Source organism: Phyllostomus discolor, chromosome 8 (genome assembly GCF_004126475.2).
Source record: "Phyllostomus discolor isolate MPI-MPIP mPhyDis1 chromosome 8, mPhyDis1.pri.v3, whole genome shotgun sequence".
NCBI classification, from domain to species: domain Eukaryota; kingdom Metazoa; phylum Chordata; class Mammalia; order Chiroptera; family Phyllostomidae; genus Phyllostomus; species Phyllostomus discolor.
The window spans coordinates 40119241-40142637 of record NC_040910.2 but is presented as its reverse complement, the minus strand read 5'-3'; the positions used below and the strand labels follow the sequence as shown (position 1 = coordinate 40142637).

Genomic DNA, 23397 nt, shown 5'->3' with positions numbered 1-23397 from the left:
GCCAGAGGTGACCCTAAGTATCCTCTACCTGCCCTCTTAATTAGGGCACTAGCTTTCTAGAGTGGGCACGAGGGTTACACAATCTTTACAAACAGACCACCAGGGGTTCCAGCTTCCATGAGGAAGACCATCTGGGTCTCAGTCTACTGCCCTGGAGGCGAAAGCCACGGGGCACTCGGGGTTACTCCCAAGCCATTCTGGGCCCCAGTGATTTGGAGAAAGTCAAGCTCACATGCAAAGTATGTTGGTTCAGCTCTACCCAGCTCACAGTCAGGCAGGAGAGAGCATACAGACCAAGCCTCGCAGGGAAGCTGCTGGACAAGAGCCCCTTAGCAAGTCTCGTCCCAATGACACAGCCACCTCTGGTCCTATCCTGTGCCTGCTCTGCAACATCTCAAGATGACAAGGGCTCCCATCTGCTGCTGATGCGCCAACATGAGAGGAATACATTCACTGCCAGGTTTGTGAGCAAAGCTCATGCAGACTCCCCTACTCACACTCGCAGGCAGCTCCCTCTGGGGAGCTGAAATCTGTTGGCAGCAACCTTGCCATGGAAACCAGACCCTGCAAACAGAACCCAGATCGCTCAAGGCTCAGCTAGAGTGACAGGAGTGGGGGTAAGCAACTCTGGGCCAGGACACCCTCTTTTTCTGCAGCAGAAAGCCTCTCACTGCCACCCCTCCGGCAGCCACAGACCCCACCCCCCACACCCCCCCTCCCGTACATACACAGTTTGAATCAACTCCTAATCTAAACCCTGCTTGTGGGTGGATCTCCAGATTGACATTTCAAATAGAATAACCAACAGTTTCTAGAGTGGTGGGCAGGGAAAGGCTTCCAGCTTGTTGTCTGCTGTGTTTCAGCCCAGAACCAGGAATGCGGGGGCTAGGAGGGCTTCCTTGGCTCCAGCTGCCCTAAATCAAAAATCCTGCAGCTTCACAACAGTGCCAGCAGTGTGGAGCATCACCGGCCAACTCTAAAGCACCTACTTTGAACAAAAGACTCTAAATGAAGGGCCATCTGCTCCTGCCAAAGCCATCCAGCAGAGCTATGCAACAGCCAGTGATGCCTGCAGCCACAGCCATGAGTAGCAGACAGACGGGAGATGATCGTACCCGAGTGGGGCAGACAGGCCACCAGGCAGCAAGGCTAACCCTCCTGCCCACCCCCACCTAGGCTCTAGGCCCTCCTTCCCATGCTAACTCACCCTCCTGGCCATAGGAATCTTCCTGGAATCCTTCAGCACAGTAGCTTCCTAGCTCAGGAACCTTCCAGACTCCCAGCTCCTGATCCAGCTGCCTACCCTCCAGCTGGGCCCCTCCTGGGATGCCCTGCTCCCTCTCCTCCTGCAGGCTTCCTCATCCCTGCAGTTTCCCTGTCTCCATCTCCAGGACTCCCAGGCTGCCAAGCTCTGTGACCATGTAAACTGGACAACAGCCAATGAGATGTGGACAGAAGTAATGGATGCTACCTCCCAGGCCTGCCCAGCAAAGCTTCCTGAACACTCCCTCTTGCCCCACTGGCACCCTTACGTTCAGGGTTACCTGGAAGCCCTTGTGGAAGGTGGCAGAGCCTCTGTCAGCCTAGGGCCCCATTTTCCTGCATCAACCCTCCATCTCCCACAAGAACCAACCAGCTTCGATTTCAGCTAGAGGAATTTGATTCAGTGATCAGGAACACTATAAGAGGAGAGCCCTTCTCTGCAGAACTTCAAGTTCAGACCAACTTTGCCAGTTAGGACGCACTCTGTCCCCAAAGGTGAGCGACTGCCTGGCCAGAAACTGTCACCCTTCCTGACTTGAAGGACCATGCTTTGAGGGACAGGGTGGAGCAGTGGTCAGAAATGCAAGCTAGGCCAATGGCCTATTTTACACTGCAGTGCCACCACTTCCAAGCCAGCGGTCCAAGCCAGTGTCTATGCCTCACCTGTGACAGAGGATGGCCTGGGGCCACAGAGAAGCACAAGGAGTCACTCCAAGCACCACCTGGCATGCAGGGAGCATCACAAGAGGCCACTACTATTATTATTTCTCATCACATCATCCTGTGTTGATATATAATGGACTTCTTACACAGTGGCAGGTAAAAGATGACTTGTCACTTGCAACAGCCGCAAACTGGAAACAACCCAAATGTCCATCAACAGTGAAAAGATAAACAGGTGGGGAAAAGTCATACGATGGAAAATTCTACAGCCATCAGAATGAATAAATTATTGCCACACATAACAGGGATAAATTCAAGGTACAAATGAGTCCATTGGAATGGAGTTCAAATCCAGCCAGCATTCAACTGCCCAGGGACACAGACACAAGCAGAAAAATGACGCAGAAGGAATGGCACCAGCACCATCACAGTCAGCAGGGTAGTTGTCAGCTCTGGGTGGGGAGGAGCCTCGAGGGGAGGGAGTCCCAGTGCAGGGCAGGGGAGGAAGTGCTTTTCCTGACATCATGAGGGTTACACAGGGGTTGGCTTCAGAGCTATTCGATAACCAGTGCATAAATATATATATTTTCGCTACATATTTTGTGTACTTTCTGTGCCATGTTATGTTTCACAATAAAAAAGATTACGACAAAGGGAACACATATGACAGGCACAGTTATCAGATGCCCCCGAGACTCCCGGCCCCTGGGGCTCACGCACCTGTCCTCAGTTCCTCTCTCATTCCTCTCAGTGCTTCCTCCAGGGAGTTCTGCTGTTAAAATTAAGGTCACAAATGCATAAACCTTAAAACAAAGAGATAACCCTGGGGGGCCTGACCTAAGCAGGTCAGCCCCGAAGAGGTGCCAAGGGTGAAGGGAATCCCCGAGGCTGCACTGGCGCTGCAGCGGAACCTGACAGTGGCCTCCAGGTGCAGACAGCAGCCCAAGGCTGACAGCCAGCAAGGACACAGGGACCGCGCACTCTGCCGACGACCTGAATGAGCCCAGACGCAGACCTTCCCCAGAGCTCCCAGGTAGGGGCCCAGCCCACCAGTACGTCGTCAACTTCAGCCTCCGAGCCCCCGGAACTGAGGACCCAGGTGGCCTGTGCCTTGGTTCTGACCTACAAAAGTGTAAGTTAATCAATGCAAGCCATAACTCGGGGCTGATTTACTATGGAGCAACAGAAAACTAAAACCACCCCAGCCTGAGGAAAGGAGAAAGGCAAGAGATGAAACATACCTGACAGAAGTGTACCAGAAGGCTTGCATCTGTCCGATCTGGGGATCGGGCACAGGGCCGCTCCGTCAATTATTCTCTCCCCTAATCTGATATTGGAAGCATTTCTTTAAGTAAAGAGGCCACTTCAAAGAGAACAGCATAGAAAGGTGGGGGTGGGAGGGGGCAGTGACTTTACAGTGGAGAAACCTGACCAGCACCCTCCGCAGAGGGATCAGGTCAGCATCAACGGTGGTAAGTCACGGTGACACACGACCCTGGACACGGTGGGATGAGAAGGCCCTTCACTGTGGCGTCTTCCTCCAGAGCCCGTCACCCTGATCTAACCATGAGGAAAACACCAGGAAAATGCCAACTTAAGGACTTTCCACAAAATTCCTTCTCAAAACTGGCAAGCTCACCAAAACCAAGGAGAATCTGAGAAACTGTCACAGCCCACAGGGGCCCTAGGAGAAGTGACAACTAAATGGCACATGGGATCTTGAATTGGATCCAGGGACAGAGAAAGGACACCAGGGAAAACAGAGGAAATCTGAATCCAGTGTGGACTGTAGTTAGTAGAAATGTATCAGTGTTAGTTTATTCATTATGACAAATGTGCCAGGCTAATGAAAGATAATAAGGAAGCCACCAGGTGTGGGACACATGGGAAGTCTCTGTACTATCATCCTCAGCTTTTCCTTACATCTACAACAGTCTAAAGAAAAGCCTTTAAAAAGAGACTACACATGACCAAAACGGTGCCTAAATAGACAAGCTTGTAACAAACATCTAAGGAAAAAAGGCAGCAACTTCAATGTTTGCATCAGGCACTCCTGGCGTCCGTCTATCCTGGAACCGCTGAACAAAAAGCCAGTTTCCCAATTCAATCCACTGCAGTGACACCCAGCTGTCCAGGCCCACAGCGAGGTAACACCTGGTCAGAAACATCGAAGCCCCGCCCTAGTCTTGCTGGCTCTGGAGGAGAGCACATGGCGAGATTTTTCCTTAGCAGAAGGCTGACCTTCTTCAGCTTAACTGGATGCTAAAATCACTTTGCATTCCCTGAACAAACACCAACTGTGTCTGTCCCTGCCAGTATGATACGGCACACAAGGAGCCAGCCCACAGGGACAGATGGCGCTCAAGAGTGGGAGCCCCCGGGTGAGCTCTCCTAAATACACTGGGTTTCCTGGGTGCCCTGCTCCACCTGAGTGGCACAGGATGTGTGTTCTCACGTGATCCACCGCCAGGTTCAGCCAGGTGGTTAAAGTTTTAGTGTGGGGAAGATTGGCGAGAAGCAAGTCAGGTGAATGGGAGGATCTGTGATTAAAACCATGTAGTGTGTCCTGACTGGTGCGGTTTAGTGGAGTTGCCAGTTCGATTCCTAGTCAGGGCACATGCCTGGGTTGCAGGCCAGGTCCCCAGTGGGGGCGTATGGGAGGCCACCACACACTGATGTTTTTCTCCCTTCTCCCTCTTCCTTCCTCCTTTCCCCTCTCTCTAAAAATGAATAAATAAAATCTTAAAAAATATTCTGTGTAGTGTCATGCTGTACAAAATTCTCTGAAACTGTCCATTGCCACACCCACTGTGGTGGACAACGCAATCCTAATCTCACAATCCAATGGCACTTGGCTGCCCAGTGTGAGACTTGAAGGTCTCTCCAGCATCAGGAGTTAATCTTCCGAATGCCAAAGCCAGCTCTCAGTTTTACATTTACTGCACAATCCTGATAAGCACCGACAGCTGGGGCCAGGGGGATCAGAACAACAGTGTAGTTCTGGCCAGCATGAGGCTGAGGGCTAGATAAGGAGGGCAGGGAGGGGACCTGGGCAGGGGTGACACGGCTGTCCCTCCCATAAACATCTGTGTGCACAGGCCCTCCTGACCATTTGGTTAAACCACTTATGCTAGCACTGTGCTGTCATTGCGCTCCCAAGTGACAGAGCAAGCGGCTGCAACACCCAACTGGAAACAAAAGCCCTGCCCTGGGTTCTCAGCGACCACATGGGTACACACACATACACACAATCATGCAATATGAAAGCACACACTCACACACACTCTAGGTGACCAAGCACCACGGATTGCCAGGGGCTGAGAGCATTCCAGGATGCAGGACTTCCAGTTCTGGAGCCAGGAGAGTCTCACTGGTCACCCTGACCCACACACAGGAGCCTTGGGAGGTAGCAGTGAGCAAGCAGTTTAGGCGCAAATGGAATAAAGGACAACCACTCTGATGCCATGGCCACTGTTATGGTCAGAAAAGGAGACTCTGGAAAGGTGGCCAAGGCGCTCCCTGTGCCTGCCTCTCCACGGCCGCCTGCATGAGGCCAGCATCCCATAGCTCCCCCGGACAGGCTCGCCTCTGCCTTCGGGAAGGGGTTTCTGCTCTGAAACACTCTGTTGCTGTGTCCTCTCACCTCAGCTCAGCACCTAGACTTCCCCAGCGTGTTAACATGGTACAAATCAAGCCACCTCCTGACATCTTTCTGGGTTTTATCCATATCAGGCCTCCCCAGGCGCCACAGCCATACCAACTCCATTCCAACGCCCAAGTGGGGGTTCAGCCAGCCCAGGGAGAGTGAGGGAAAGAGGGAGCACATCTATCTGCACATCTATTTACTCTCACATCTGGTACCAGTGATGGTGAAATGTTGGACAGCTAAGTTACTGAAACCAATCTGTGAAGCTGTGAGGCTCCTACCAACCTTGGCACTGAGCTTTCCCTGCCACCATAGGGCCTTTTGGGATCGTGCCACAGCAAGGTGGCTGGTAGAAGTTACCCTTGTGGTTGGAGGGGGCTGTGCCTGAGTCAGGCACCTTATGACTGACGCCCTGGAGTCTCAGAAGCCATGCAGTTGCACATGGCCAAGCAGGCCTCCTCCAGGCACCAGTGCTCTCCCCCAAGAGCCTTCAGGCTGCTGCCTGGTCAGCTTCCCATTGCTCCATCACCCACCTCAGACTTCCCAGTCTGCCTCTCTGTTGACAAAGCAGAGGCCCCCACAGGGTCTGGGCCAGGCATTGTGGTCCACCAGCGCCACCTACAGTGAGACCTAGGGATGTAGCTTTGGGCAGCCAGGTAGGAAGGAGGAAGGGAGGTGCCTGGACCCCCCCTCCACTCCCCACTTTGGCTCACTGGGAGGGATTATTCAATGCTGTCAGAGTTGCAGCTGGGATGAGGATTGATGTTGCCTCAGGTGGGCCTGCAGGGAGGTCCCCGGAGGCCTGACCCAGCGGTCCTCCCTCCCCACAAAGAACCTTGCTCAGACCCATGAATCTTAGGCCAAGCCCATCCAGCCTCTTGCCCAGGCTGCAGTCAGAGAACAGGTCACATGGGAGCCAGCCAATGCATGCACACTTCCTCCTTGTGCCCCAAGGCAGGGAGTATCTGTCCTCAAATGCACACACAAGCTCAATGCACAGAGGACCACCATGCGTACTCCGGTGCAATGCACAAATGCATATATGCAGATGTGCACACACAGGCACACACATGCACGCACTCACGTGCATACACACACCTCCAGAGTACCAAGAACGGACAGAGATGGCTGTGCCTGCCGGGAGTTTCCTGGCAGCAAAGGCTGCCCAATCCCTCTCCTCTGAAACTCCCCTGAGCAAAATGCCAGAGAAAAACTCTAAGTGTAGCTGAATCAAAGCGAAAAAAATTCTCCAAGCCCCTGGGAGCCTCAATCAAGCTTCTGAAAGGTCAGTGAAGGGATAGAGCTCTGAGATAATCTTCCAGACTCCCAGGCTCTCTTACCAGCATTCCCTTCACCAACCTTGCACAGAAGGATCTGCTCATCGTACCTTAGGATCGTCCAAGAGCTAGCAAGGGCTCTATGCCCTTTATGGAGCACAGTCAGACTCTCTCCCCTGTCCCCCACTCAGGGACACTAACACAAGAGACTTGGAAGACTGTATCCCAGGTAAGTCAACGTGGGAGGGATGGAGGGGCTGCAGAAGCCAAGACAGAACTCAGGAAAACTTGCACTGCCACCCTCATGGGAGGCTTCAGAGTCTGGAGCCTGAAGGCCACGGTCAGAGCCTTGAGGGCCAACCCCCAGAGGCAGGAGAGCATCCTCCACTGGGCACACCCGCTTCTGGAGAAGAACAGGGATCTCCACCTCCTCCAGGAGCAAGTGGAACCAGAGGGAGTTTAGGAGAATGAGGAGGGACTGGGGGGAGGGGGTGGTGACCTTGCCTAGAACTGTGTTGATGTCCCTTCAGCTAAAACACGTTTGCTCTGGCCTGTCACCAGGGAGGGGCTTTATCTCACTACAGCATTTAAAATACAGAAAGGTAAAACAGCAACTGGACAGCTCTGCCTGCAGCCCAGCCGTCAATGTAGCAGCCCACGAGGGGCCCTGGCGCCCAACGTGCAGCTTTCGGCAACCCAGAACACTGGCTCCTAGCCCCTCATCCATCTTGCCCACCACTGTAGAAGCTGCTGGCCACTGCTCTTCACAGTGGTCCTCGGCTCCTGCGCTGAGCTCATGGCCCAAGCTGGCCTCACCCTTGAAAGCTGCCATCTCCCAAGACTGGCCTGTGAGTCAGGGACGGCAGGGCACCCTGAAGCCTTTGCCAGCCTTTGCCCAGCAAGCAGGAACACAGGATGTGAGGCAAGGCACCTTCCGCTGCCCTGAGGGGCAGGCCCGAACCACAGTAGGGCCAAGTAACTGACTCCTTGCAATGGCAGTAGTGTGTGCCGGGGTACCCCACAGAGGGTGGCAGGCACTCTGCTCTTGTCTCCAAGGTGCACAGCACACTCCAGATGGTCCAGATGTGCCCAGGGAGACAAGGACTGACCAGAGCCCAGTGCTTTCTAATTTCCAAACCGGAACTTTCCTGGGGATATGTGGAAGCAGCAGGGAGGACAGGAGGTGGCAGGTGCTGCATTTGACGGTACTGCTAGAAACACTGTTTAGTGCTACATCTGAGAAACAGTGTAAAACAACACGAGGTGGGTGTGTCACACATGGAACTGATGTTTCCAATGACAGGCCTGGGAGCTGACCAGGCCTGACACCCACAGGGGCTGAACCAGGAGGCAGATGGCTGAGGGGAGGCCGTCAGACACAGTAGCCCTGGCCCTGGGACCACTCTGTGGGGACAAGACTATGGGGATATCATCTCTGGCTAAACCACCACCTCCCACAAATTTTGAGGCAGGTATTTGGCCAGGACAGCAGGTTCTATACGGCACAACCTCTGGACACTGAGCCTAGGCTGCCCACCACCCAGGCACTGCCCCCTAGGGCCGAGGCCTGTGCCTGCCCACCCTACTGGCCTCAGTAACCAATGGGGCTGAAGGGTTGCAGGAAGGCTGGGCAGTAGGAAGGCCAGTCCTCGGTGAGTACAAGTGCCAATCTATTTTAAATCCCCATCTCACAAAATATTCTGAAGCACTCGAATGCTTTGGATATTCCTAGCCTCACTGCCTGAGAGCACCACACAGTGCCAGCCTTTCGAAGCAGATTCTACGCTTTTATCGACACCAGGCTGTTCACGTCACTTTGACACACAAATCACACTACTGAAGTAGCAACAGACCCAGAAAGGCTTCATAAAACGCTGTAAACCTGACGATGTCGACACTTTTAAAAAAGTGCTACCAAAATACTCCAAAATGGCTGCAATTAAGCTGCTGCAGACACCAGCAGAGCAGTACATACATTAGGGAGACAGGCGTGTGAATGCAATCTGCCAGAGAACACCCCCACGCCGGGGCCCGGGGGAGGGGTGGGGGCAGGGCACCACCTTCCCAAGGGGTTGCCAAGTGGCTTCCTGCAACCCCAGCCCAGGGGCAAGAGCGCACCTCACCTGCCCACCCAGCTGGTGTCCATGTCAGCCCCACAACACAACAGGACCACGAAGACCAGCTCCCACGGGCATGGGACCTGCTCCACACGCAGAAACCTCAGTGCATTGGGGCTCTGAGAGGCTGACGGGTTAACATGGTCCCAGTACCCAGGTCTCCTGATGGTCACCAAGCCCTTCTCTGGGCCAGGCCCTGCTGGGAGCTGGGCACAAAAGAGAGTCCAAGGGCCCTGCCCTCACAGGACCCGTGATCTGGTGAGAAGACACTGAAGCCAACTTCCCAACCTCAGTCCTGAGGAGAGAACTGAACCGGTGCCCAGCAAGACGACCAGGCTGAACTAACCAGGCAGGAAGCAGGGAGCTTCGCAGGGGAGGGAGGCAGGGGCCCTGCAGCTGGACCCTACACAGCCACACTTTGAGAAGCCCCTTTTCACTGGCCACACTTGGTTAGTATGAGAGACCCCCATGTGCAATCCCACTTCCTTTCATAACCAGAAACCAAGACCAAGGTCAAGGTACCTTCTGGAACATTGTTCCCTTCAGAGGACGTGCTGCTGTGTCCAATGCTGGCCCTGTTGACGGCTTCCCCATTGCTCTCAGGAATCGAGTTGTAGGGAAGGGTGGAGGTAGGCTGGTGGATGGACACAAGGGCCACCCCAAGAAAACCAGGGATGGAGCATGGGGCAGCAGGGGCCTGTCCTCAGGGGCTGCAGCCTGGAGAGCACTGAGTGCTGGCAAGAGGAGGTGAGCACGCAGAGCCAGCTGTCTGTCATGCTGCGTCACTTGGGGAGGGGGCTGCTGTGCCCGCACATTCCCAGGGTCCCCTCCCATGGACAGCCCTCAAGGACTTCCCACCTCACTGTCTCATGCTTCATCTCCCTCAAAACCAGCCCCACCACCCTCCCACCACTTTGCTGTGGCCCCACCCTATCGTGAGTAGCTGGCCTCCTTGCCAGGCTCCCCGCCACCACTTATTGTGCCAGACTCCCTTTCCTGGGCACCCTTACTGTCTGCTGCAGGGCCTCGTGCCCCCAGAACACACTTTGTCCCCAGGGCCACATCTGAGAGCTCAACCTGCCCTCCAGCCTGGGCTGGGATTCAGCATTGGCTTTCTCTCTGGTTAGCACTCACGCTCATATTCTCTCTCTCTCTCAAAAAGGGGGTTTTCTTCCCTTAAGGTGACTCTGGCTGCCAGACCCCAGTTAAAACTGGGCATCCTGGCAGGACTGAGCAGAGCAGAGGCAGTGTCCCCACTGCCCATCCACCCGCCCAGTTGAGTCTTTGTTCTCCTCCTACTGTGGCTACCAAGGGGCCCTGAGATAATCACTCCCCAGTGAGTTCTTTAGGTGGAGTCTAAAAAGGATGAAAGAACCTGGGAAATTTCCATAGCAGATCTGAGCCAATGGTCCAGAAGGGCGGGGGCGCCATCTACTGGCCTTCACGGGAGCTGCACTGGCCAAACTGGGATACAGAGGGCAGACAGTCCCTCAGATACCCGGCCAAGTCACTAACCAACACCAGGAGGTACCATCCAGGCCAGTGAGTGGGTCCAGCGCACACACACACACACTCAGACACAACATACAGAAACACACATACATACACACAGATACTCCCCCACACACATATACTCACACATACACATGTATATATTCACACACATACAAGCATATATATACACTCAGACTCACACACACTCTCACGCTCACACATGAGTATGACCCAGACTATGGATCTGCATGGGGAGTCAGAAGGCTGCCCTGGGCACTCAGCCGGCTCGGCCTAAGGGGTGCAGGCTGACTGCGGGGAGGAGGCAGGCAGAGCCCCCAGGGGAAGGGCAGACCCACTCATCCCACAAGCTGTGCCCCCAGGCCCTGCCCTCCTGCCTGGAGGTGTCCTCTTGGGGCAGAGCGCAGCCCCCTCTCCACCAGGCCTAGGCTAGGGTCTCTAGTCCCTAGTCCTAGTCTCTAGTCCTGGGCTAGTCACAGCCTACCCTCACCATGGAGAGGGGAGGGACCCCTGGGACCTCCTGGGCAGCACTGGGGCAGTGCCACTGACCAGGAAACACTTCTACCTGAGTGCCCAGAACCATGCTCGTGGTCATGAGATTCAGACCTTCGTGCGAAGGCCAACCCGTCAATCTCTCTCCAAAGTGATTCCCAAAAGGCAAACACCTCCCAGCTCAGAGGTTTTGATGATCAAGGGCTAACACAAAGCCACAGGAAGCCACACAGGAGAGAAGGGGACTGAAAAGAAGAAACTCAAAGAACTGCACAGGATCCCCCAAAACGCTCAAAGTAGCACAGCTCAAAGGCCAGAGGGCCCAGGGCTGGCAAGATAATGGCCCCAAAGACACCCCAGTCCTAGTCCTGGGACCTGTGGAAATAGCACCTCACATAGCAAAGGAGGCTTTGCAGATAGATTAAGGACCTCAGAATGGGGATGACCCCGTATTACCCAGGGTGGGGGTCCGGTGTCATTATAAGGTCCTCAAGAGGCAGATGGAAGGGTTAAGGTCATGGGGATGGAAGAAGCTGCACTGCTGGCTGGGAGGAAGTACAGAGAGGCCACAAACCAGGGATGTGGTACCTCCAGAAGCCAGAAAAGGCTGGATTCTCCCATGGAGCCTCGAGAAGAAACAGCCCTGCCCACATCTGGGCATTAGCCTTGTGACATGCCTGACCTCCAGAACGTGAGAAAATAAATGTGTGTGTGTTAAGGCTTGTGGCCATTTGTTACAGTAGCCCCAGCACGCTCATATGAACGCCCCATCATGTCCAGTGCTTCCCTACCCTGCCCTATCTGTCTGAGTGGGAACTGCTTTGTTCGCATGAGAGCTGAGGAGAGCATGATCACACAGCCAAGGGCAGAACAAAATTTCCTCCCGGCTTTTGGGCCCTCTGCCCAGAGCTCCTACTCCTCCCCCACTCAGCAAAGGGCTCCAGGAGGTCTAAGTAACTGGATGTGCCTGTGGGTACCAGCTCAGCTAAGGTAAGGTGTGCCTTGGCCAGGGTATGCCTATGTCCCCAGCTGTGCTGTGTCCCCATGCCCCCTGCTCCCCACTGCCCCAAAGTGCCACAATCTGCTCCTGGGCTTCCTGCTTCCCTTCCCACCCCACTGAGCATCACGGATTGTTGTGATAGCAGAACCTTCTAAGACAGCTGGGGAGAGGCAAGGCGATACAAAGCCTGGATTCAGAAGTCTCTGCTAGAAACCACAGGGAACAAACAGAAGGCAGCTGCCGCCTGGCCTGCCAGCAGAAGCTGGATGTGAGGTAAGTGTTCAGCTCAGAGAGTCCAGAACACACAGTAAGCTGGACATCTGACCCAGCCTGCAGGACCCCCAGTCCGGCACCTGCAAACCAGCAAGGTGCCCCAAGGCAGCAGGTGCCAACTGCTAGCCTCACCCCACAACCCGAAGGCCAAGAGCAAGGTGAGGGGAGACTCGGTGCTTAAGGCATCCCAGGCCCCAGGCCCGTGGCCCCAGGAGAGCCCTCGGTACAACAGCCACGCGCCTGACTCAGCCTGGGCAGGAGCTGAGGGAGTTGAGCACCAGCCACTGGTCAGTGGAAGGCTCGCTGCATGTAAACCCCGAGCTCCATGAATCAGGGAGCTCATTTCGGAGGGGCATATATCCCTCATCTCCAAACTGCTAGGTAAACTGAGGCTGCCCTGAGCCAGTAGGGGCAGGGCCAGGAGATCTTGAGCTACCAAAGCTCTAATCCTGGCCCACCTTGCCTGAGAGCCCTGGCCACAGGAAGCCATCCAGAAGGCCCCCCATGCGTGCCTGACCCCAGAGGAGCCTATGCACAGAGAGGACCCTTGTCCCTCTGAAGCAGGGTGAGCTACTGGCTGGACACTCACCACGACTTAGGCTCCCCAAAGTGCAGGTAGTTGATGCTGTACAGGTCCATGTCCTCCGTGTGCCAGGCAAAGGTGGTCTTCCACATGCCGAAGTACAGGTAGGGGGTGTTGACGCCCTCAATGATGGTGCCACACTCACGTTCCACCATGTCCAGGATGGTCCGTAGGTTCCCGATGTTCCACTGTGCCACATCCTGTGGGCGGTGGGCACATAGTCAGTGTGGGGCCACCCCTCAGTGCCTGGGCCCCGTCAGCCCCAGACACTGGTGGGAGAAGGGAAGTGTCATTCCCTAGGAGCCTGAAGCTGCAGTGTGACCCCCGTGAGAGCCCAATAGCCAGCAGTCAGCCCCACACCTGCCCACCCCGGTATCCCAAATGTGCCCTGGGCTGCTCACACACTGCAGACACCAACCGACTGCCCTGTGCTGGGCAGCCAGGAAGAGCTTTCTTTGGATTCCACACTGAGCTGTGTGTTAATCTTGGCAGTCAGGACTGCAGCTTGGTAATGAGTAATTAATGTGCCTCAAAGTCAGCGACACTGAAGGAGAAAGACAATTGCCAAGTGGGGCTAGACCAGCGAAGGTGCCAGACAGCCCTCCTGGCCCTTCCCCGTGGAGGAGAGGGAGGCGGTTCTCGGAACCAGGCAAACAAGGCTGGAATCTTCACCTGCCAGTCTCATCTATTCTTAATGCCACAAGCAAACAAACCGTGTCTTGTCATAAGAGCTCATAAAATACGCTTTAATCAACTTCCACTCCCTGGAGAACCCTTCAGGCCTGTGGAGTGGCTGAATGAACATCAGTGTTCTTCCCGTCCCAACCCACCCTGTACCACCCACTCCTGGCACAGTCCAGGCCCCTGATGTCCAGGCCAGTGGCTGGTTTTGCAAGGTGAGTCCTGGCAGAAGCCCCGAATGTGAGGCAGAGGCAGCAGCCAGCCCCTCAGCGTAAGAAAGAAAAGCCCAAGGATGCCTTGAATAGAAGCTGCCCAAGGTCAGGGCACATCAAAGACAGGTCACCTCCTTAAGGCCCTGTCCACCTCACCTCACTGTCCAGCCTACATGTCCACAGTACAGCCACTAGGCCTGGGGTCTAGTCTAAGCCAGGTAATAACTCATCGTGTGACCAGGGTGAGTCATTTCTCTGCTCTGAGCCCATTTCCCCATCTGTAAAAGGAAACTGCTGCACCAGGCTGGGCGTGGGAAACGCAGGGCCCCAAGTCCTCTTTGGGAGCCCAGGGCAAACGTCACTCACAATGTCGGCACTGGCCCCGCCGAGCCCGCACTGGGCAGCACAGTCCTTCCCGGGGCCTCTGCTGTGCCCGCCTGCAGGCTGAACGTGACAGCAAACCCAGAGAGTCTCACTGGACAAGGCTCTAGTTTTTAAATTTTTACTGAAGATAATAATGCAGGGTCTTCAAGAGATTGAGATGACACGCCATAGACTAGGATAAGGTATGTACAGAAAGTATTTTCTGATAAAGGACAGTTCTCCAAAATATACAGAGAACTCTTAAAACTCAATAATAAGAAAACAAACAATCCACTTAAAAAATGAGCCAAAGACCTGAACCTCACCAAAGAAGATATGCTAATGACAAATAAGCACATGAAAAAATTCTACACCTCATTATGTCATCAGGGAAATGCACATTAAAACCACAATGAGCTACCACTACACACCTATCAGAATGGCCAAAATCCGGGACACTGGCACTACCAAAGGCTGATGAGGATGTGGAGCAGCAGGAGCGCTCCTGCATGGCTGGTGGTGTGGAACACAGTGCAGCCACTCTGGGTAAAATAAAATGCTGGCCAACGATACACGTGGGGACCCACGCAGTGGTCCCATTTCTTCCAATACCTTTTGGGAGTCACAGGCCCTGCCTGTTCCAAAGGGCTCCTCTCTGGCATCCAGAATGGTCCCCACCCTTCTCAGGAGGAGGTGCTATTCCCACCCGGCTCTAGCCAAGACCAGGACTCAGGTGGTGCCCACCAGCTGCTCTCATGGTGAGCATGGGCTGAGTGGATGAAAGAGTGTCCTGGTAAGAGATGACCTTCAGAATGACAACTTGGGGTGAGGGCCACCCCAGGAAAAGGCCAGATTTTAGCCTGGGGTACCCCATGCAGAACACTCCCAGGAGCTAGGTCCAGTAACTGTGAAATTAACCCAAGGACATCCATCCCAGGGTTACCTGAAGTCCCATAAATATAAAGAAACTGTCCCTGCCCTGGCTGGTGTAGCTCAGTGGATTGAGAGTGGGCTGCGAACCAAAGTGTCACAGGTTCGATTCCAAGTCAGGGTACATGCCTGGGTTGCAGGCCATGACCCCCGGCAACCGCACATTGATGTTTCTCTCTCTCTCTCTTTCTCCCTCCCTTCCCTCTCTAAAAAATAAATAAATAAAATATAAAAAAAAAGAAACTGTCCCCTAAAAAACACGGGTCCCACTCAAACCTGTCTCTGCTTAACACCCGCACCTATCTAGGCCTCTGCATCATTGCCATCAGAATCTGGTCTATGTCCTTAGATAGGCCAAGGCCAGGCCCCCTCTGTTGTCTGGGTGTCCCCAGAGCCTCCCAGCCCAGCAAAGGGACCAAATGTAGGTGAACCCATTGGCATTCTGGCCAGCTGAGAACTTAGGGCTCCTAGGGTTCCAAGGGTGGCGGATCAGGGCAGGTAGGGCTCCACAACTTGGTAAGAAAGATTTTGCAAATCAGAAAAACCACAGGATCCCTTCTTCATTCATTCTACAACTAGGCACATAGTTGTAATGGAAGGCCAAACAAAAAGCCCACCTAAGCTTCTGTGTTATTTTAACTTTCATTTTCAACTCCATTTCCATTCAGACTTCTTCACCTCCACCATGGAAACCACGTCCCTCATTTTCCCCAGAACCTCTTAGACTCGGGAACTTACGTCGTCGTACAAGGAGCCACTGATGTCAGCCCCGTAGATGGGAGAGACAAAGGTGAGGTTCTTCCAGTACTTGCGTTCCAGGTCGTCGAAGTCCTGGTGCCGGGGAGTGCAGTATCTGTGAGAGAACAGCACATGGAACATGGGGGGCTCTGGGCATGGGCCTGATGATCCCAGCTGAGCCAGGCCCAGGGCATCCACTGGATACACCGAGGGACGGGAGCTGCTCAGACCACGCACAGTCGCCATCAGAGAGCACAGCCCAGAGAACACCAACGGGGCTCCATGGCTGCTGGGAGAGCACTTCTCCCAGGGGCCTGTGCAGGACGGGCAGATGGCCCTGCCTAGAACAATGCCAACTCATCCCATCTCATCAGCTAGCCAGGCCTGTGGCACCCAAGTCACAAAGCACACCACGGGCAGCTGGGGCAGGTGGACGGGCACAGGCTCTATTGCTTCTCATCATCTCACTGCTCTGTAAATACTAAGAGCACTAATGATGGTCCAGGCACTGTCCTGGGTGCCAGGAGCAGTACGTGAGTGGGCAGACAACACCACGCCCTCAAAGGACACTTATGTTTGAGAGCAAAGGCACTGCTGGAAATGCACAGATGATTTCAGAGAGCCAGGGAGCTGGGAGTAACAGAACAGGAAGGAGAAACCAATGGTGTGCCCATGAGCACACTGTGTATGCACTATGAATGCTCACAAGTACATCCATGAGCACACAGAATATGTGTGAGTGTGCCCATGTGGGCACCCTGTTGAACCGGAAAGCAACACGCAGGGATGCGTGTTAGAGAGCCTCTCTCTGAAGAGGCACCGCAGAACCGAGACATTGTGGGAGGCTGTGGGGGACGCAGTCCAGGGACAGGGGACAGGGCGAGCCCCCAGAGGGCAGCCTTCAGCAGTGAACGTTGAAGACAGCATGAGGTAGAAAGGTAGCCAGGGGTTGGTGAGGGTTGGGATTTTGCCCCCTTTGAAATCAGGGGGCTCTGAGCATGAGGTGCCAAGACACGCCCAGTGCACCCAGAGCAGATAGTACATGCTTTGTGGGGACATGCTTTGTGTGCCCTACCATCTCAGCCCTCCCAGAGCCCCTGGGCTTTGCATATCAGGGGAGTGGAAGCCTTCAGGGTGTGGCTCCACCTCAAAGCCAGGGTTTTATGGAACCCGCGCTACACCCGCCTGGGTCCCAGATGCATACTTCTCGCTGTTGGCCAGGCGGCGGTACTCCCCAACCGTCATGGCTTTCTTCTGGATGTTGTACTGCGTGAAGAGGCCTGATTGGCCTGTCACCACCTGCTGGATGGGGGCTGGGATGACCACATCGTCGATGTCATCGTACGTCTGCCGTGGCTTCCACTCCTTCGGGGGGATGATCTGTAAGACCAAAGGGGAGTCAGAGGCGCCTCCAGACAGGCACATCCGCTCAGGGCAGGGAGCCGGGCAGAGGACATACAGCTCACTCCTGGGAGACCAGCAGCCACTACCTGGGAAGCACACCTAGGACAGCCTTTATCAAACACCCAAAGGACCTGGTGCCAGCAACGTGGGCACCGTCAGCTGCACTTGAAGTTCTTTGACACTGGAGGGCAGGACCGCTGCACCCTTCTGTTTCAAAAAGGAGCAGGGTGTGTCTGACACTCATTCTAGGAACCCGCTGCATTGACACCCACTGGGGGTGCCCCCAGCTCCAGGTGCTGGGGGATGGACATGGGAAACAGAGACCCACCAGGGCCTTCCACTCCATGGAAGAGAGCAGATGATAAATACTATGAGGAAATAAGGACACTCAGTAAAAAGGCAGCCAGTTATAAGTACTAAGAATGTAAAATAAAGATTGGGTAAGAATCCCAGAGACTGAGGGGAGGGTGACAATTCAAAGTGGGAGGGGACCTGAGGAGGTCACCTTTGAGAAAAGGCACAGCTATTTCACGGAAGTAGATCCAACAGGCAACCACCAGGCCTCTACCCTGAGTAGATGGCAGCTCTGCTGCCCTTCCCTGCTCTTCCCCACGAGGGGACACTAAGTGCTGGCACAGAGAGCTTGATGTTTAGGGCACTAGGTCTGCATACATCCTGAGCAAGCACTGGCCTGGGTTTGCTTAGGCTCAGGAATCCACTCCCAGCCCCTTCACGCTCCTGGTCAGAGGACAACCTCTGGGCCAGACAGAGGGCCTCCTGGGTGCCAGGCACACTTCTGTGCGACCCCACAGAGCCAGCTGGGGCTAGTGTCTCCCAGTGCTGGGTGGGCATTTGCAAGCTTCAAGTCTCCTTTCAGGGTACCCAGGAGGCTACCCAACAGCTTTGGGAAAAGGAACTAACACAATCCATTTTCTTCTTCTTTTTTTTTTTAATTTAAGATTTTTTTTTTTTTTTTCCGAGAAGGGAAAGGAGGGAGAAAGAAAGGGAGAGAAACATCAATGTGTGGTTGCCTCTCATGGGCCCCCTACTGGGGACCTGGCCTGCAATTCAGGCATGTGCCCTGACTTGGCATCGAACCAGCGACCCTTTGGTTTGCAGGTCCGCACTCAATCCACTGAGACACACCAGCCAGGGCACCCCAATCCATTTTCAAAGCATCAGCCATAAACTCTGGAGAGGCTGAACCCTCACCCTGCTGGGGTCCAGTGAGGGACAGACACCACACTGATGTCCAAATTTGCCAACAGCTTAAGGAGGGGCTGAAATCCATTTCAAGGACTTGGCTATCAAATCTATCACATCAGCAAAAAAAAAATGTTTTGCTCAGCAGCAACATTTACTTTCCAGCTGCCTGTTAACAACAGGACACGACCCCTGTCACCACACACAGGCTCACTTATAAAATACAAATAAATAACAAACAGCAATAAGAGGAAGTCAGTAGGTCTCACCTAGGACAATCCTGCCCCCAGGGGACACTGGGTGACATCTGGGGGCATCTGTGGCTATCATGACTGGGGGTGCTCCTGGTATCAAGTGGGTGGGGGACTGGGAGGCTGCTCAGTACCCCACAGTGCCCAGGATGGCCCCACAGAGAGTGAGCCAGACCCAATGTCAACAGTGCCAAAGCTGGGACCCTAATATGGAGTTAAATGGGGATAAAGACACAACCATTCAGTGAAGGCTCTTTCTGGGGACACCTTCTCTCTTGCCCTGTCAACTGCAGCCATGACACCACAGGTGCCTAGGGTGCCCACCTGTGTCTGGTAGGAGACCATGGGACGACAGAGTACTGTCTAGACTCAGCCTGCCAGCTGAAGGTTTCCTTAGAGTTCAAGTGCAAAATCTGAAGATTCACATGCTAAACTAAAATGCTCAAGGCTGGACACACAAAGGACAGATAAGAGGGGCCGTGCCTCCAGAGTCTGAGACGTTCTTCTGTGCCGCAGGATCCCTGACCCTGAGGTGCTTTTCAGTTACATTATTAGTGTCTCCTCTTGGGAGAAAACCTGACCTCCTCCTGCAGGAAAGTGCCGTGACCCTGGACAGGCTCCAGAACCCCTTCAGTTCCATTAGAGGAAGTCTGTCCCTAACCCCAGCCTGGGGCAAAATGAACAGAGTGTGTTGCTCCCAAATTTCCCACTTTCAAACAAGAACTTGCGGAGACTTTGCTCATTTGAGCCATCCCTAACTCGCTGCTGTGTGAAGACAGCTGAAAACCAGGGAGGAGCCTGCAGACACAAGTGTGACGACTGGTGTGCACACGTGCAAACTACTTTCCTGTATGCATTCTAAGCAGGTTCTGAAAAGAAAGGAGGGCCACTTCCAGCTGGTCTGGAACCCAAAACTTAGAGATCTGGAAAGATCTCTAAGTAATGTATTGTGGCCTAACACTCTCATATCTCTGCAAGATCGGAGTTGAAAGGAGGATCCCAGGAAAAGGACATCTGATGGGTACAGCCTAAAGAATCTCTAGCTTTCTGACTGCCTCCACTTGGTGCCTGGTGTACGGGCCTGGTACTGTCCTGGACTGACCCTTGCTTGAAGCTCCTGGAGGGCAAGTTCAAAGTAAGGAGGAATGGAAAGGCCACATACCTCAAGTGAGCAGGGTGACACAGAGCTGATGGCCCAGGTGTGAGCTGTGTGGCAAAGCTAGGAGTCTAGGCAGCTGTAGCAGAAGGTATGGGGGACCTTGCAAGTGGGCAGGAGTGAGCGGACAGTTTTTGCCCCCCCAAAATCACTTGGTCCCAAAGCCACTCTGCAGGAGGCAGGCCTGGAAGCTAGGATTAGCCAGGGCATTGCCTAGCTGCAGGACTATCCTCAGATACGCACCTGAGCACCAAAGCACCTTGACCCCTCCCACAGGGCTCCACATTGTCCCATTGCCCCACCACCCTACATCATGTCCTTCCCTGGCTCCTCCTGCCCCAACATTTCCCAAGTGGCCAAGGGAGGCTCCCAGCCCTGGTGTGTAGGGACTAGGGGCCCAGTGGGCATGGCCCCCAGACATGTGCCGACAGGCTGGGAAACATGCCGGGGCTGCCCAACAACCCCAAGGCGGGGCTCCCGCACCTCAAAGCCACTTCTAGCTGAAGCCCTAGCTCCATGTGCCTGCTAGGTGCCCACCCCCACACAGCTCTACCAAGCCCCACAGAGCTTTGAGAAAGGGGCCAAATGCAGTTTTTACGAAAGAAGGAAACCCCCACCTCCACACACATACACATGCACACACGCACACGCAGAGGCCCACACACAAAGAAGATCAGTCAACGCTGACGAGGCCATGGGTGGGTACCAACAATCTGTGTCTTCAGGGCTGACTCAGGGCAGTGGGACATCGTATCCCTCCTCCAAGGAGACCAGCAGCCCTGAGAGCCAAGGCCCCCATTTAGAAGAAATGGGAGGTGCCCAGGGACAAAGTCCCTACTTCCCTGGATCCACACACTGCCCCTGCTGGTAGGAGAAGGGACGTCTGTGTGCTTGTGTGTTGATGTGACCCTAATCGCCAGGAGGGTCATACAGAACCCATGCCTGCACCCTCACCCTGCCTCCCCCTCCACTGGATTCAGAAAGAGTTCCCATATGCAAAGGTGACCATCGGCCAGAGAAAGTGGCCAATGAAACACCACTTCCAAGGGAAAAGAAACATGCAAAACAAAAGGCAGAGGGAAACACTTGCCTCCCTGAAATCCCCAGTCCAAACAGTTCCCCATCGATCTACATAAATTAGCGAAAAATTGACCCACTGGAATTAAAAGCCCAAAGCAGAGGCATCTGAGTTCCAAGGAGAAGCTCCAAGGCAGTGGGAGAGTTATGGAGCAAGAGCGGAGAGAGAAGGTGGACACAGGGTGGATGACACAGGGTGAAAGAAGGGTGACAGAAATGACAGAGGTGAACGGGTGGCAGAGAGGTGATGGGGGAGGATGAGAGACTAAGTTGCTACGAGCTTCCTTACATAAAGGGTGATGTGAACCCAAAGGCAAATGGGCCAGATGTGTCCAGAGAAAAGTGGAACTAGGTCAGTGACAGAAAACAAAGAAAGGGGCCCCACCCCTCACCCCCACAGGCACCAGGACTCCCTGGCCTCAGAATCTCCCCACTACTGGGACCTGCAGTGGGCAGGGCAACAGGAAGGCATCGCTGACAATTGATAACAGACCATGGATTGGTCAGTGGGCAGAGAAGCCCCAAATAGACGCCTCTGAACTTGCTAGAAAGCCAGGTGCAGGGTGTCTAGACCCCTTCTCATGTGAGATGACAAACTTTAGGCAAGTAAGACACAGGCGGTGGTGAGCACTGAAGCCCTTTCAAGGGAGAAATGAAGCTAAAATTACAGTGGCTGCCATGGTCCCCAAACCAGATAAAAATGTTGTGTTCTGTCTGTATCATCGTGTACACAATGGACAAAATGCACGGGGGGGGGGGGGGGGGGGGGGCACTGCAGGCCTGCCACTGTCCTTTCTCCTGAGGCCAAGGGTGAAGGTACAGGTATTGACAGGATGGGAACTGAGGTTACTAATAAAAGCGGCCCAGGCGGAGGTATGGGGGCAGCAAATGGCAGCTTGTGGTCCAAACCTCACCTGCCACCTGCTTTCGTACAGCCTGCGAGCTAAGAATGTGTGATTTTGTGTTGGGGTGTTTTTTTAATGATTGGGGAAATTTTTAAAAATAAGACTATTTTAGGGCAAGTAAAAATTCTATGAGATTCCCGTTTCGATGTCCAGAAATAAAGTTTTACTGGTGCAGAGCACGCCGGCCGGTTTACAGGTCATCTGAGGCGGCAGAGCTGAGTGGTGGCAACAGAGACTGTCTGGCACAGCTCTCTATGGAAAAGGGTCACCAACCTCCTGGGGTAAAGAATGGACAACTAGGAATCCCAGATAAAGATACTCATCCAGGAAGCAACTAGAAGAACCCTAGGCAGACCCTAAGCTTCCCAATCATCAGGTGAATAATGCCACATGGGTCCAGGTGAACAAGAAGAAATACAATCATTTACATTGGGAAGATTCACAGGGCGAGCTTGTGTGTCTCGGCCTTCACACATGCACACATGCACACACATGTGTAATATGCCAAGGAAAGAGACAGAGGGTGTTGGTAACCCTGTTGTTTCCAGCAACAGGAGCTGGGAGACAGGGACCAGAGGAAGAGGAGACTCACTAGTCACTCTGTCCTGTTATACTGTTTGAATTTGCCTCCCATGTGAATTACGATCTCAAAAAAACACAAAATAAGTAAGTTGTTTTATCAGGAATATAAAGGCAAAACTCAGGCCTCCCCGGCATCAACTGCCCAGGAGCCTTTCTAGACTCTCAACCTCCTTCTCCCTTGGGTGAGGTGAGTGGGCAGCCACTGCCCGCTGGGCTGGGCTCAGCGTGGCTGTGTGCCCCTGCCAACTCCCACGGGCACAGTGGCTGTGCCAGGCATTTATGAATTCTGGTGCCTGGTACAGAGCCTGGCACAGGGACAGAACCCCATCATGTTTGTAGGAGGATAAGGCCAGAGTGGTCTGGCAAACAGGTCAATGGAAGCACCACCTTCAGACACAGACACACACGGAAAAGCTGTGCCAGGACCAGGATGTCACCCACCTTGGCCAGGCCTGCCCGGTGGGCTCCCTGGGACTCGATGTAGGCCACATATTTGTTGAAGTCCTTAAATTCTTCCATGGTTGGGCGAAACGTCATGATTTTACAGCTCGGGTTCTGGGCCCCGTGATCCTCAGACCCCATGGCTGCAGCTGAGACACCACCACACCTGCAAGGGAAGACAGAGAGCGTGAGCACGGCAGCACCACCACTGCGGTGCTCTGCTCCCTTCGACCGTGCTGGAAGTGCCTGTGGCCCCAGGAAGCAACTTGGGGCAGAGAGGAGACTGGGAGCTGACTTCCTGGCTCTGCACTGGCACAAAAGACCAAAATGACTTCAATTAATTAAAAACAGAGGTGTCCCAGTTCTAAAAGCCAACATGATACTGGAAGCCAGATCACTGATTTTAAGCTGAGGACCTTAGGAAATGAAAGCTTTTCATGTCAGGGGCTTGAATCAATATATGTCCTTTGGAGCTGGACATCCAGAGAGACAGCATCACGCAGTGGGTTCTGGAAGGTAAGTGAGGCTGGGTGCACGTGAGTCTGCCTTCCTTTGAGGTGCAAGCCTGTGAGCAGGGGAATGACAGCTCCAGGCAGGGCACCCAGTGCAGCATGTAGGTCACTCCAGC

The 23397-nt window shown here is 54.0% G+C and overlaps 1 protein-coding gene across 2 annotated transcripts in view; it reads right to left on the bottom strand.

Moving 5' to 3' along the window:
- The window catches only part of KDM4B (lysine demethylase 4B), a 130386-nt gene that overhangs the window by 67624 nt on the left and 39365 nt on the right, over window positions 1-23397 (bottom strand). For both annotated transcript variants that reach the window (XM_028519232.2, XM_028519230.2), the window contains exons 3-6: window positions 22770-22935; window positions 16955-17130; window positions 15751-15865; window positions 12833-13026 (exon numbers count right to left, since the gene is read on the bottom strand). In XM_028519232.2, the coding sequence (XP_028375033.1) occupies window positions 12833-13026; window positions 15751-15865; window positions 16955-17130; window positions 22770-22910 (626 nt within the window). In that variant the 5' untranslated portion in view covers window positions 22911-22935. The remainder of the gene's footprint in view (window positions 1-12832; window positions 13027-15750; window positions 15866-16954; window positions 17131-22769; window positions 22936-23397) is intronic.